Below are 16,037 nucleotides of genomic sequence, written 5' to 3'. Positions count from 1 at the left end.
AGTCAATATTTTTATCTTGGTAATGGCTTGAAGGAGATGTCAGAAGCATGTTCACAGCTTTAAGCACTGTAAATTTATATGGGAATTGAAGCTACATTCACAAACATTGGGAGCTATAGAGTGAACTTGTACAGCACATGCAAATGTGGAATGAGATGAGTCCCCATTTCTGTCCATGTTCTGGTGGGATTAGGGTCAAATTTAGATACATTTTCCTATTATTGTCCTTTCTAGTTTACAATGGTAGCATTTTCTTTTTCTATTCAGTGATCCGGATTTGCTCTTAGCAACCCTTCCCCTTTCAATTTTTCAAGAGAAGTCTATCTATTCCCATTGGCTGAGTGTTTCATTTTTAGAAATATTACAAATGCCTCCACTATATACTACAATGCAAAATAGGATGTCTTTTAAAGGAGTGCTGTTGCCCCACATGGCATAGTGGGATGGTGCGAGTAAGATCTTCTATAGCTAAATTTTCTTTCAACTGAAAGCATCATCTTTAGGGCACCTGCAAGCATCAGCTTTAAAATAAGGTCACTGATGCCTGTCTGTTTTTTCCTTAAAAGGTTAGATTGGTTGGTTAGGGATAGCGATAGCACATTTTATAGAATTTAAAGTTCAAACATTTGCTCTGAACATACTTTTTTAAAGTCCTTAGTGTCCCGTTGTTCAGCTGCGATGGCTGCTTCTATGCGGCTTGCAGTGTGTGCATTGGAAACCGTGTCCGTTCTGAAAAATAAAAATAGAGAATGTGCACATCCCTTGTTGACATAATGTAAAATTTATACCCCAGTATCAGAAATAGAAATTAGTGCCAGTGGACCACAAAGGTCCGGTCCAACTACAAGCCAACCCTCTCCCATGCCCCATCCTTTCCAAGTGCACCACTGGTACTGATTGTAGGGCACTGCCTTCCCCTAGTATACATTTATATAAACAGACATTGTAAAGGATATATCAGTAATATGTTTTAGTATCAATAGCCAGCAATAATTTGCTTAGTACAATCAGGAAATATTTGTGGTATGAGAAAGCCAAGAAACTCAAATATTCTAGTTGCAGCGCAGAAGGGTAAAAGAGGGAGCAGGCACAAGCTGTAAAAGCAGCAACTGAAACACATTATTATAGTACTTACCGAGAACTAAGTCCATCTACCTGGGAGGAAAAAAGACAACAATTCAATCACAAAGCTTGCAAGTAATAATGTAAAATGCAGTGTTAATAAGAAATAAATCTGTTTAGGTAAAAAGAATTTTTATTCATTTATTCAAGCAGTTTACTTACCCATTTAAAAGTACGAGAGGCATGAAGCATTAACAGATAAAAAATGGGTGTTATAACACAATTACATTTCCCACCTAAAAACCCCATTAAGTTTTTGCAATCTGACTACCACAAAAGAAAAGAATGTCAAGGCACCTGAGGTCGAGAGCGTTTTTCTGATTCATCCTCTTCTTCGGATTCCTCACCATCACTCTAAAAAAGTAATATCATATGTTGTAAGAAGCAAAATTAAAAACAGTAAATAATTGACTGATAAGACAAATTACTGTATTGAAGGACAGGCCAGTACAATCTAACATCTAAAACCTACAATTATTGTTTTGTTGTTGATCTTGCACAGCATTTAGCAAAGTTCTGTAATGTAGAACTTAGGCAGACACTGAATGTTAGAATTAGTTTGACAAGACACATGGTTATGTTCGGGGATGTCTGCGATTTGGTTGATGCTCTTTCTGGACCTGGTACATGTGAAAGAAGAAACTGGGGAGAGAATACAGACCTCAGTCAGTGTTTTGGTTGAGATTCAAACCTGTGGCCCTAGCACTTCAAAGCAAAAGTGGTCATTTTTGAGGAACATTGGCCACCTGGCTCCTGTTGCTTGTGCTTCCCTGTCCCAATAAATCCTAGTGCTCATTAAAAATGTAAGGATGGTGAAAGAGAGATCAGAAAATGGTCTATGTTACACCTAGAGAGCAGACTCCTCTATTTAATGCATTGTAAAATCAAAAACTCTCTTAAAGAACTTTTACAGTTGCATCACATTCTACTGTTCATAACATTTGTAGATTCTTACATCTCTAGTGGTCGGTGGAACACCAGTTGGTCTCCTCTTCTCTCTCGGTCTTCTCCTGTCCCGCACACCAGCCCTGTTTCTATCACCTTTCTCATCACTTTCTTTCTCATCCTCATGGGACTTCTGCATCTCTGTGGGTGATAATTAAACTAACTTTTGTACCCCAAACCATTCACTTGAGCAAAAAAAAGCCAATTAGAAGACATTAGCACTAACCTTTGCTTTCTAGGCTTTGTCCTGCACCTCCCCTGTGAGACCCCGAGGAGGCTGAAGCAGAGTCAGGAGTAGTAAGCCCTAGAAGATCAGATTTCTGCAAATTGGCAATCCGAGACCTCCAAACGACCTCTGTCTGTACAACAGAAACAGTACAGGTACCAAATATGTGTCATATTCTGAAAAAAAAATCTTATAAATATATTTTATCCCTAAACAAAGTAATGTCCTTGTTACATAAGAGAAAGAGGCTGCCATTGGCAAGAAGCCCTTAAATAATCTGACCCTAACATTCACAAATCACATACCCCTTCTTCACCAGTCCGACTAGTCCTAGCTTTTGGTTGGCTGTCTTTAGAAGTGTCCGCTTGGTTCTTTTCGGACTCAGGTTCTTCTGGTTTGTTTTCCTGCTGACCTTTAATGACCTTTTCCGCCTCTTTTAGATCGGTGAGAGTCACTCCCTGCAAAAGTAAAAAGTAAAGTATAAGAAATTTGCTTAGAACATTTTAAAGGGGTTCTGTGTTCAGCTGAAGAGTTCACTAAATATTACCATAAAAATATGCACGCAGACATTTCCTAAAAAGAGTGTAGCTGGCAGTACTCTTCTACTTAAGAGTCAGTGATTGTCATTTACTTGGATGATAAGACAGCTAAGCCAGCCCAACAGTGATGATAAAAAAAAATTCTATTTAATAGACAATGGAAGCTGTAACAATTTCAGCAGACAATGCAGTTAAAAGCCAGATACGAGTTAGGCAACTGTCAAAAACAAAAGTCTTACCAAATATATATACTGACTAATCAGTTGTGAAAAGAATGTTTGCACAGCAATAGCATAGCTTGAAAAGTGCTTGTGACTGTAAAACTACTCACCTGAGTGGAACGACGAGATTGTCGTGCATGACGAGACCTCGCCTTTCGCTGTGCCTCTGCTTCCTCGTCCCTCACTGGAGTCAAGTAGGACCTAAAGTTACAACACTCAATGTAATTCTCCTAGAGAGCCAAGCTGGAAAGATGTATCCATACATTCCAGGTCCCCAGGACTGTGAAAAAGTCAGAAAATGCCTGGTCTGCTCCCTACCTGCGCCTTTCTTTGGTCTCAGAGTTAGTTGTAGGCTCTAGATTCGTATTAGCAGGTTTTGCAGTCTCTGTAGTTCTAGAAAAAAGGAAGAACACAGAAAAAGCTGAAATGTATGTCCTTGCTAGCTGCCACACAAAATGGCCCTTTCAAGTCCAAATTCTTGATTTACCATGACCATATTAACAAAAGCATATTTTATTACACTTATTTATTTATTACACACCTACTGAGTACACTTGTCATTTTTTTGGCTCTAAACTTTTGTTTTAAGGGTTTCCAGATGTGTTTTATTAGAAAATCTACAATGGCAAAATGTGACAGAAATTTTTCACAATGCCCCCCGCCCCCCATCATAAAGAAAGTCTATCTATCCATAGACAAATACATGGGCTATCACTACTGACCTCCTAATGAAAATCGTCATTTTGCTGGCTTTTATACATAACAAGCCATTGCCATGAACCAGCATACTCGTGATGGCCAAGTCACTGACATCGATGCTCATATTTTTTTTTAAAGTAGAGCTGCTTTCTTAAAGAAATGGCAATTTTCAGTTACCACCTGGCTGTTTTTGGGGGTGATTGAAGAGTGGGGTCACAATACAGGGGCCACCACCTGCCTACAGTTTCCTCCCACCCGGCTTAAAAAAAAAGCCTAAATTGAACATGGATTAGGAGTGTGGGTCTAGTTACCCAACCTTTGGGTTAAGTGTGTTACCTAATTTATGAGGTTTATTTCTTATAGCAAAAGATGAATTATCAGCTAATGTCATCACTCGCTACAAACTTCAAGAAAGGAAGACTACACAGAACAGTAAGAGATACAGGTAAAGATGCTACCTTCCAAGTGAATTCGGTGTGGTGGTCTCTGGGGTCTTAACAGTATTTGTAGTTGTCGCTGCAACCTCTGTTGTTCTCGACAAGGGTTCTCTTTTCGGAAGAGTGGTTTCAGGCCTTGATGACAAAAAATCTCTCTGCCTACGGAAGTTGAGTCCTAAGGAGTTGAGTCCTTCATCTCCATCATTACGTTGGCGGGTGAATGAACTACGGCTAAACTGGGGTTCTCTGTGAATTGACACAAAAGGTTAGAGTATATTGGACCATAAAAACTTCATAAGACTGTCCAGAAGTGAACACTTTAGAAAAGTTTAGAAAGTGGGAAATATCACACACAGTAATGTTTTATGGCTACACTGTGTCAGTAAAGAATACATTTTTCCCTTATAACCAAAGATTATGCATTGTTCTTTTGAACCATGAATAAAGGCAATGAAGGGTCATGGCAGGGTGGCAAGCTGGATGAGCTAGGAGAAGCTTCACAGCACCGCCACCTACAACCTTCATAAGATCTTTTCCCTTAGGAGGATATTTTACACTTCAACTAAAGCAGTGCCTGTTTAACAGCTTACTGAAGACATTTTCAAAAAGCTAAGTTACAGCAGCAGATTTTTTTTACTCTGTACATGTTTTCTTTACCATATACTTACTTCACATTTTCCTGGTTACCGAGCGGTTTCTGACTTGGAGTCACCCGTGCTAAACGAAGTTCAGCCCCTGTCTTTTCCTACAAGAAATACATTACAATCAGTGGCACTGAGAAGTATAAAAGCAAAGTCAAAAAAAGTAGAGGTGGGAAAAGAAAACAAGTGAAAGGACCCCAAATCCACGGAAAAGAGGGGAAGAAAAGGTGTGAAAAAGCTGGAAATAAAAAAAGTTTAAGTGAAATAATATTCCAATGAGGCGGTCTGTGGTAATACACACTCTGTCTGCTATTTGGGAGCTGGAGGCAGATTTAGGCAATGCTGCCCTCCTGCCTTCTTCAGAGGTGGTGCCAGAACTTAGTGTGCCAGAACTACCCGTCTTCCTTAGAGAGGCTCGCCATGAGCCCAATGGAGGCTCAGATTTCTCTTGTTCCTGGACAGCCGGGGTCTACAGAGAGCAGTGTACATACATGTAAGCTATGTGGACAAGCATTAGAGTAATCTACTTGGCCCCTTTTAATGGGGAGAAAATAAAAAGACTATAGAGAATGCAAGGTCTTGTGCTGGGTCTCCTACTTACTTTTTTTGCAACTGTTCCAGAAAGGTTTCTCAGCTGATTGTTCAGATTGTTGATTCTTTCTTGAGCTTTTACTTTTTCTGCAAAAGGCAACATATTAAAAATACAAAATACACAATAACAAATATTTATCAAGGTTAAAGCTTCTGTAAACCTTCATCAAGTACATATGCCAAGTTTGTGTAACTTCCACAACACTGCCACATCCCTTAGCAGGATTTTAAATAGCTTTTTATTTGACTTTGTAGTCGTCATGTGATCACTCCGCTTGTGCTAAGGTTTTAAGATCTAAAGGCTGTTGGTGAAAAATCTTTGTTACAAATGACTTCTACTATCTGTGTCATAGCCTCTTACCCACACTTTTTCTGCAGAGCACGCATGACTGATTTTCCTAAAAAATCCTTCGGTGGGCTGGCAGGCGTGGCTGTCTGTTGTGTTGCAGACAGACTACAATGAACTACAGGAATTCTGTGCAACAGCTTTGCATTCCAGTCAGAATGTGGAAGTGAGCATGGAGGGCTTACAACACTGCCACGGCATTGAGGCTCCGGGTTTAGAATTGTCACCAGAGAACAAAACATACCAAAAAATCAGTAAACTTACAGTGAGCATGGTGAGAGCAGCAATTAGATCTTTACTCATTTCCTGGGTTTACAATCCTTTTATGTAAAAAGGGTCAAAAAACGAAGGACTGATGTAATGTTGGTGTATATCAAGGAGGTAAAACAAACGCTGGCTTCATGTTCCTCTCAGACACCCCACTAGAGAAAAAATCCACCAATTTCTTTCACAGTACTTTGCACGGCCAGAAGGATCCCAACCTGTTTGGCTAATGGTCATATCAGTGGCTGCTAACTTTATTGAGATTGCCCTCATTGATTCCAAACTGCAGCACAAAATGATTAACTAATCGACCACCATTACCCACATCTGTCTTATCCATTGTGAGTAGAATATTTTAGCGAAAGGACCCAGAACTATTCATGTTTTTCTTATCAACTGCTAAATTCTAATAAACTACTTCTAATAAACTACAAATTCATTTTTTTACATCAAGAAGTTCATAGTATTAGGGCTCACCTGATTCAGCATCAGAACCAGAGTCATCAGAACTGGAGGCAATTGGCTGGGTGGCAGGTATAGTTGGGGCGAGGGGCTGTGCACGGGGCTCTTTGTCCTGCACACGTAGTGCAAACTTCTCCTGGCTGCTCAGACGAGAAATAGAACTCCTGTTTGAGAAAGGGGCAAAGGCAGGGAGCATGCAGGGGTCAGTGTATGGTGCCCGGGGCAGCACACCATGTGTCACCCAGCACATTCGGTGAGCACACACCAAAATCACACTGTGAACAAACCTTTCTGTGCAACACAATCTCCCATGTGACACTAACCAGTGCAAGACACAGCACACAAACCAGTGAGAAACAACAGTGATGTCCACCACCTCCACTGTGACACTCTGCATGACCCATGTGCAACCACTGCTTTCATGCAACACAATCATCTTGTGACCCACAGGAAGGCCACTGTGCCATACTGCTCATTCCAACACAGCCAGCGCTCATCACACCAACATCATATGGCCAGTACTGACCTTCTTGTTCTGCTAGATGCATTCTGGTTGGGGGGAGTTGTTTGGGTCATAATCTGTGGCGTGTTCTTCATTTTCTCCAAACGTAACTAGACAGTAATGCAAAGGAGTAAAAAGCAGAGAATAAAATTGATGTTTAAACCTAATAATTGAGCAACAAGTTATAATTGCATATTTTTGGAAACATATTTTCACATATAATTGGAGATATTTTAGATTTCAGGTACATATAGGGATAATTTTAAAGTCAATTAAAGAAACTTGTACTCAGTGAAATATGCAGGCCGTCATGTTGGGCATCTTTCTGAAAAGACTCCCTGCCAGGCTGTTTCAGAACTAAATAACTAACCAGAAGCCGTCTAGCAGCAAACAAAGTTCACACTTTTGATCTGCATACATGCTCTGGGTAAGTGGCTTAACAGTAAGGAGCCACTGGATCAGCATGACAGCCAGGCACACTGACAACTTCATCAAAGGCTTGCATACAAAGCATCAAAGATTTGTATGCAAGCCAAGTTTTAGCTGAAAGCCAAAAAACCTAATCAAATAAGTCAGCCCTTTGACAGGTATATCTAATCCCCACAGACGCAACATCCCCTCACCGCGCTTTGTTTGTCCTTCAGCTTTTCCAGCACAGACTCTAAACTTTCATCTGCAACATCAAAAGGCGTCTGACCCTATAAAAGTGGAAAGAAAAGTCTGAGCACAGACTACAAAACATCCTTGCAGAAAATTGCATTTAGCTTATCTTATAAGATGTGCTAAGGTGAAGCAAGGCAGACAAAAAAAACATTCAAAAGGAGATGCCATTGCCTATCTTGAAAGCCTACATGACCTCTTGAAATATGATCTCATTGATTTTGTGAAGTTGGAAAATTATTACTTGAAACTTTTTATCAGTTTAGTATAAACAGGATTGTGAAAGGAGATTGCAGATTTGTTGTTATTGGCCTCTGCACTTTGATCTCCATTTTATTAAAGGCAGGCTTCCATATACAAACATTTTACTGTCAGCAGTAGATAACTATGAACAGTTGTATGCAAACTCCTAAGGCAAGGAGAATATTGCACTACCTGCAGGTTGCAATGCATGCTTTGAAAACCGGCTAAAGTACAACCAGATAAAACCAGTCCCATGACTGAGCAGCAGAAGCAGTCAGTGTATAATGTGAGGCGACCGCTGACCCCCTCACCACTTTGTTGACAGCCTCCATGTCACAGAGAGCCTCAGACAGGAGACGGCAAGCATCTTCTTGGCCCCAGTGAGCCGCCGCATGAATTGGAGTCCATCCATCATAGTCACATGTGTCTACATCAAACCCCAACTGGAGCAGCAACCTAAGACAAATATAAACAATGAGCTATGTGTGACACTAAGGATACATGGTAAAGTGATTTGACATAACAGAACAAACCCTAATGATGGCTGGTAATACTGGAGAGCTGCAGACAGATATGAACAATGAGCTATGTGTGACACTAAGGACACATGGTAAAGCAATTTGAAATAACAGAACAAACCCTAATGATGACTGGTAATACTGGAGAGCTGCAGTCAAAAGAGCTTTTGGGCTGGATCCTCTTCTTCTCGTGTCATTGTTTGTATCTGTCTTTCATTTGCTACCCTTGTTTAATGTACAGCGCTGCGTACATGTTGGTGCTATATAAATACGGTTTGTTATTATTAATAATAATAATAATAATAAAGCACCAAATGCACATAATGCAACACAAAACTCCTACTCCATATGCACTATGCTCCAGCCATAAAACTTGACTCAGCTGCATGGAACTAAAGTGTCAAGGTCTTTACCTGGTGGAAGTTTGTATGTATAGGCCCTAAACCGAGCCTTGTTGCCAACCCTGGGGATAATCAATAGAAAAACAAAACATAGAAAAGGGTTTTTGTGGCAAAAGATAAATTGTACTAATGATTACTTCTTATAATACATATCACAAATTAGTGCTTTGAAATGACTGGAGGAACAAGTCCAGGTCATTAGCATATAGGCCCTTCAAGGGAACTAGACAATGAACTTCTGACAGGAATATATAACATATTAACAATTGTTGGAGGTAATAAATAGAAAAGGAAGTTTTTTTTGGCAAGCAGTGAATGTATTATTTGAAATCCTTTATAATACAATATTTTTAAACATTGGACTGAATTCCAGTCATAGTGACAGTGAGATACAATTCCAATAGTGAATGAGGCCAAAATAGGCACTAGACAATCGTCATCTGATTAAAAAATACGGAAAAGGTACAAATATTTATCGCAAAGGTAAAGGTCCTATACCCGACGCGTTTTGCCCATCTTAGGCTTCTTCAGGGGTAATGCCACGTTTAGCGAGTCATTCAGTGAGTACCCATCAATATCTGGGTTAGTAATGAATACATAGGAATAACAGTGTTACAAATTATGATGAAAGGTATATATGTCTCCCTATAAGCACCAAATTTGGTGTGGAGTACAAATTTAAACAACTGAACAACAATAATAGTATCAGTGCCATAGCAACTTTTCAAAGTATAGGTAACCAGGTTTTAGAAAATAAAACAGACAAACCAGTATGTGCCTTGTTGTAAACATTAAGGATAAACATAATGGGTAAACAACTTAGATTTTCCTTGAAGGGTATGCAGAGTATACCGAGTGTTGTCTTTTGTAAATAGGTTTAAGGATAGAAACCGTACCCAAAACGGGCTAATACGGGGATTGTCCACCCAGCTCTAATCCCAGTATGAGCCCGTTCCCTTAGACAGACTCGCTGTGCCCTGAGTGCGCATCATCTGATGCACACTCTTGGTGCACTGAGCCGGCATCCAGGAACACACCCTTTCCCTTCAAAGTCATGCAGGTGGGGGGACACATTAGGGAATCCCCTACCCGCAATGGTGTCATTGGCATGCCCCGATGTCCTCCACGTCGGAGACCCGCACATGGCAGAGGGAGCCTTCCGGAACGCCACCTCCCATACCTTATATGGAGGCCACTCCCAGAGTCTCCCCTGCTACTCACCTCCACAGCAACACTAGCTTACACACACCGCAGCTGCGGTCTCTGTGCCCTCTCATCCCAGGACCATAAGGTAATTAGTATGATTTTTTTAACTCCCAGCCACTATTTCTACCCCTATTGGAGATTATAGCTTTCTATGCCTATTTATTACACAGGTATATAGTAATACACACTTTACATTATTTGCCACCTGCTAATTTCCAACAAATATATATACCTCATAGCTGCTAACTATATTAGGTACAGTTTCTATTTCCCTCTAGGTCTCTTGTTTGCATTCTTATAGGGAAGCAATACATTTATTAGTATTTATAAACCTTATTAAACCACCTAATATGCACTGGCAACCCTTTACTCAATACTACATACTAACCTTTTCCTTTATCTCACAATGTAGTACCACTGAAGTTATCACTTACTGAATTTAGACCTACCATTAATTTTTTATAATATGTCTTTGATACTCATACATTACTATAGGTTCTTAATGGTGCTTACCTTAAGTTCCTATCTTCCCCATTGGAGGGTTTTTCTCGACATCTACAATTTGTTTGGGATATTTATTCCCCAAGGTGGTTCATATACATATATGCTCTATCTTCAAGGAATATGTAGGTTCCCTCTTCTTTTCCTATTATTTTATTGCTGTCATAGATCTTATCTGATTGCACTTGATTAAATGATTGCATATGTTGATATTCTTCAGTATATGACATACTATGAGTTCTCAATAACCTCTTCTTCTATAATTGCCTGTACAGTAAATATTATGATCATCCCCGTATACAATTTGCTATCACATTCTATGTACCATTACATTATATTATATTACATGAATATATATCAAGCTTAATATTTATTCCTGTACTGACTGTTTGTATACCGACATTATGCATTTACTGTGAACCTAGATACTGCCAAGTAATTGTGTTTAACCCCTCTAAACGTAATGTCAACCCTGAAAAAGCCAAAGTTATGGGAAAAGCGTCGGGTTATCGACTTACGTATTGTTAATATGTTATAAAATTCCTGTCAGAAGTTCATTGTCTAGTGCCCTTGAAGGGCTCATACGGTAATGATCTGGACTTGTTGCTCCAGTCATTTCAAAGCACTAGTTTGTGATATGTATTATGAGAAGTATTTATTAATACAATGTATCTTTTGCCACAAAAACCCTTCTCTAGGTTTTGTTTTTCTATTGACTCAGCTGCAACAAACCAATTTAGTTTCATTTGCACGAAGTAAAAAATAAAAATGATATTATGTAAATTCAACTTTAATCATCACTTTTATTTATGGGAAAAAAAGTTATTCCACAATCTGTCTCCTGTACACAGAATCGTAAGCAGCTCACCTTATGACCTCGGTGTAGCCCTTTGCAGCAGCTACATGAAGGGGAGTAGCTCCAGTGGTTGGGTGTCTGATATTCTCAAATTTTCCACTGTTCAACCAACGCCTTGCATCTCTCAGCATGAGCTCCTCTTCCTCTCTCTTTGCAGCCTCTATATCCACACCTAAACAAATGGAATCACAGATACTCCTAAATCTCGAAAAACAAACCTGCTCCCCTAGCTGCTGGTTGAACCCAAATAATATCTAATCTACTAGTTAAATTTACATCCAAATTGGATGTAAAAAAAAGGAAGTATATTATAGTAAATGCATATGTTACATTAATATTTCAGTGCTTAAGTATTTTTATGACTTTCACATTTTCTTTGAAGAAATCTATTCCAGGTTTGCTGGATCACCCAGATTCACTGATGAAAGTGTAGCCTCGGAGAGCTTAAGTAAACCAAGCCCAGAGAATGCATTGATTTCAGTGAGTCGGCCAATTCATAGACTTCTTTTGCGAAATGTAGTAGTTAACTGCTGTGTAGCATTATAAAGCAGAAAGCAAGGTTTGCATGTGCAATGGGCAAATATGACTTCCACCCAGCTACATATATAATAAAGCCTCCTTTTTTAAAGAGTAAGATCATAAAATCATAAGATTTCCTACATCTTTAAGACTTCTTTTACTGACTGGTTGACTGTTTTTTATTATTCACCCATTCTGGCAGGATATATGTCTGTACACCACCATCTAGAAATATGTGCTTACCCTGTTTCTTAATCTCGCTCTTCAGCAGCTTCTCCATGGCACTCTCATGGGCCACATCAAGGGGAAGTTCACCTTCACTGTTTGCAATGGAAACACTGCCGCCCTTTGAGATCAAGTACCTGTTCGAAGATTACAATCCAATTTACAAAAACGCCACGAGTAGCAAAGCAAATAATTTCCAGGAAAAAGTGCAACATTTGAATTGGTGGCAGCGGAAGGATACAATTAAAAATTGCAGTTGGAATAGACATCTTCAAATGTGTCAATAAATGTGGCTTATAAGAGTTCTGAAATTAAACAAATATATGCAAAAAGGTGGTTTGGCAATTTCCTGGCCTCTGTTTAATGATGTATGACATTATTTTAAATCCTTGTATCCTGACTCAGGGTTTTGAGAATTAAATGTGCATAGAACTCCCAGATTGTTATCCATTCTGGGCAGGGTCCTCTTCTCCTCCAGTGTCATTGTCTGTATCTGTCATTTGCAACCCCTATTTAATGTACAGCGCTGCGTAATATGTTGGCGCTATATAAATCCTGTTTATTAATAATAATAACAACAACTGTATTTTGTCCTGTATCTTGTTTTGGGTAGTATAAAGTTTAAACCCAAGGGAAGGGATGTCCCAAAATGTGGAGCAAAAAGAACTTGAACAGAGCTATTGCCACCAACAACCAGATTCTCGGTATCCATCTCTTAAATTGTAAGCTTTTCAGGGCAGGGTCCTCTCCTCCCCCAGTGTCACTGTCTGTATTTGTCTGCCATTCGCAACCCCTATTTCATGTACAGTGCTGCATATGTATATGTCAGCGATATAAAAATACTGTTTACTATTATTAATAATAATAATAATATTAGGGCAAAGTCTGCTTAGCCAGGCAACAAATCGATATTTGTTTTAGAATTTCTACATCAGCTGAACAGCAGAATTTATAATTGCAACCCTTTCCTACAGAAACAAAATCATATACTTTTAATTTTTCCCAATGTATGCTAGAAAAATGACAGCTGCTGTCTGTCTACTGAGTGTCCACTAAGCATCGCTGGTAATTTTTCAGTTTTCCATTAGTTTTATGCATATCAATAAACCTAATAAAATTATCCAAGCAACGTTGCTGAGGGATGACGTTTTAACTTGCTTCAACTTGTTATCAAAACTAGTGGAAAAGTGTAGATGTCAACAACCAATGAGGTGTCTGGTGATTTAAAAATGTGAAATAAAGATTTTTTTTCTATTACAGATTTTATAATTTTTTTTCTTACATATATCAGAAATGTTGTGCTCACCATAAAATCCTTTTTTTGGCGTTTACTGAAGGATAAAGATCAGGTTTTAAACAAAGCAGAACTAAAAACATATTCAGTAACATAGATGGGGTGAGACCAGTGTCAACCAGGACTCAATAGTCTCCAAGAAAAGGGATTTTACAATGAGTGCAAAAAAACTATTTTCCTTCTCATCCCCTGATGGGCAAGTCTTTCACCTTCAGGCAGTGCAGGAGCAGAAGATCGGGTGGCAGGCTTACACAAATATGAGAAACAGGCAGTAACAGATCTAGTAAAAGAAATTACCTTGACAGGAAAGGGTGGAACCCAATCCTTTAGACCTTAAACTTATATGATGGTCTGTCTGAGTCACCTAAAAAAAAAGGTGAAACGGGAAGCTAGTGTATGCTCCATTGGTCCATTCAGGATTAGAAGGAGAATCACCCTTTTTGAGGGAAGAAGTAGCTAATGGGAATATTTTCACAGCCAGAACCTCATACAGATAACGAAGGGACATTTTTTTGGGGTGAACTGGGACCATACAGAGGGATGGAAGAATATTGTCTTGGTTGGGGCAAAAGGTGGAGAGTGACCTAGGCAGGTTCCTTAGAGCAAGGAGCTGCTAGTTCAGAAGGTCACTTAGCAGAGGTGATGGTAGCAAGGAAACGTCCTCCTAAATTAGGACTTACCCCCTGGGAAGCCTGCTCGCCAATTGTCTACACATGGGATTTACACAGTGGATATGGCTGGGACATGCAAAAGCAAAGAGGTAGATCACTACTGGACTACAGAACTTAACTCTGAAACCAGAAAGTCTCAAGTGTTTTTTCTATGGAATAAATCCTTTGACTTGGACCTTATCCAGGGCCAGACACAGATATTCCAGATGAGTCAGTTCCTTAAGATTCAGGATCCAACCGAACCTCTGTAAAGTCAGAACAGTTACAGAAACTTTGTCCAGCAAGGCCTGTGCTGATTGCTTCAGCAATAGGAGCTTGTCTAAGTAACCTACAATGGTTGAGGGAATGCAGCAGGGTTATCACCGGGGTGAGGTGAAGGTGAAGGTAAGAGATCAAAGGGTCAAATGGTCAAACCAGTTTAACTGGTAGTGAATGGACACACTACAAATTGTAGAAAATGTTGGTGGCAGGAAAGACAGGGACATGTAGATGCGAATCCCTGATGTACACAGAGACCAGAAAGTCTGCTTGGTGAATTCCATAAATCCGAATAAAGGCAATAGGTGCTTTGAGGTCCAAGATTTGATAAAGCCCTTTTTTGGATTTTAGGACAGTGAATAGGTTTAAACAAAACCCCTGAGACAATTTTAACAAAGGTACAGCTTTTTGGAGATCTGCTAATCTATATTGAGCCAGAGGAAGGCTGGAGGCGAGAACCTCAGAGGAGAGGTTTGAATGAAAAGCCAAGTTTGCAGCCCCAGGAACTCGAACATCAGATGCAGGCCATCCAAAATAGAATTAGGTCTATTGCATGGCAGAGCAGAGGAGGGATGCTTGTAGTGGGAGAGGGTTATCCTGGTCTGACCTAAAAATGTTTACTCGCCCATATCCAATCATCCTGTAGACGTCAGTATAACTCGAAGGTGAAGGACCCCATGTCCCCAATTGAATGAGAAAGATGATAGATCCTTACCTTCCTCCATGCAAACTTCTGTGCAGCTCAGCATACAATCAACGCATCTGCCGACTGTCAGAATGAAAGAACTCCTGTATACATGAACAGGAGTCACATCAACTATCAGTCATCAACATGACCAGAGATCCTGAGAGGAGAAGATGCTTGGGAAAAAATGGAGGCAGCTATAGCTCTGATTTAACTAAAGTCTTTCTTCCAGACAGGAAAAGTGAATCTGTGTTTGCTATAGCAACTAGCCAGACGCTATTTGGTATTTCTAGCGTTGGCTGCTAAAAGCCTCACCTCTATTTTTCTTCGGCCTAGTTTCTTATATCAGTCAACAGTGGACTATTACATAGGTATTTAAAAACTGCTGAGAAAAGGGAACCTCTTTTGTTTAAAGTAAACCTGTTATGAGTTCACAGAAAGCAAACTTGACCATGCAATAGAATAGCAGGGACCTTTTGTTGCCACAGAGCACCCTTTACGTTCCAAGCAGCCATATAGTCCCAAAAATATAATGACTTTTGTTAAAAGTCAGCATTTGCATATACTAAGGCCCATCTTCACTCCAAAGTCAGAATAAATTCACATTTTTGAGTTTTCAATAGAGCGAGCAACACGGTGGCTTAGTAGTTAGCAGTCAGGCCTTTGCAGCGCTGGGCCCAGGTTGAAATCTCAGGCAGGACATTATCTGCATGGAGTTTGCAAGTTCTCCCCATGTTTGCATGAGTTTCCTCCGGGTACTTCAGTTTCCTACCACATCCCAAAAACATGCAGTTAGGTTAATTGGCTTTCCCCAAAAAAATTGACTTTAGAATGTATTAAAGACATTTGACTATGGAAGGGACATTAGATTGTGAGGCCCTTTGAGGGATAGCTAGTGACATGACTATGGACTGCTTACAGCGCTGCATAAAATGTTGGGGCTATATAAATACTGTATAATAATAATATTAACATGAATAGAAGGAGGCAATAATCCTGGGGACA

At 39.7% G+C, this 16,037-nt stretch overlaps 1 protein-coding gene across 1 annotated transcript in view; it reads right to left on the bottom strand.

Annotated features, from left to right (window-relative positions):
- The window catches only part of LOC140337924 (protein phosphatase 1 regulatory subunit 12A-like), a 29,641-nt gene that overhangs the window by 9,791 nt on the left and 3,813 nt on the right, over positions 1–16,037 (bottom strand). The window contains exons 3-20 of the mRNA XM_072421797.1: positions 12,143–12,261; positions 11,393–11,552; positions 8,210–8,354; positions 7,619–7,693; positions 7,020–7,105; positions 6,509–6,657; positions 5,432–5,508; positions 5,132–5,299; positions 4,858–4,934; positions 4,211–4,435; positions 3,372–3,446; positions 3,164–3,254; positions 2,599–2,751; positions 2,294–2,426; positions 2,078–2,208; positions 1,420–1,476; positions 1,136–1,155; positions 642–729 (exon numbers count right to left, since the gene is read on the bottom strand). Coding sequence (XP_072277898.1) covers positions 642–729; positions 1,136–1,155; positions 1,420–1,476; positions 2,078–2,208; positions 2,294–2,426; positions 2,599–2,751; positions 3,164–3,254; positions 3,372–3,446; positions 4,211–4,435; positions 4,858–4,934; positions 5,132–5,299; positions 5,432–5,508; positions 6,509–6,657; positions 7,020–7,105; positions 7,619–7,693; positions 8,210–8,354; positions 11,393–11,552; positions 12,143–12,261 — 2,029 coding nt within the window. The remainder of the gene's footprint in view (positions 1–641; positions 730–1,135; positions 1,156–1,419; positions 1,477–2,077; positions 2,209–2,293; positions 2,427–2,598; positions 2,752–3,163; positions 3,255–3,371; positions 3,447–4,210; positions 4,436–4,857; positions 4,935–5,131; positions 5,300–5,431; positions 5,509–6,508; positions 6,658–7,019; positions 7,106–7,618; positions 7,694–8,209; positions 8,355–11,392; positions 11,553–12,142; positions 12,262–16,037) is intronic.

This window comes from Pyxicephalus adspersus, chromosome 9 (assembly GCF_032062135.1).
Source record: "Pyxicephalus adspersus chromosome 9, UCB_Pads_2.0, whole genome shotgun sequence".
NCBI lineage: Eukaryota > Metazoa > Chordata > Amphibia > Anura > Pyxicephalidae > Pyxicephalus > Pyxicephalus adspersus.
The sequence above is the reverse complement of the archived record's forward strand: the minus strand, read 5'-3'. Positions and strand labels throughout refer to the sequence as shown.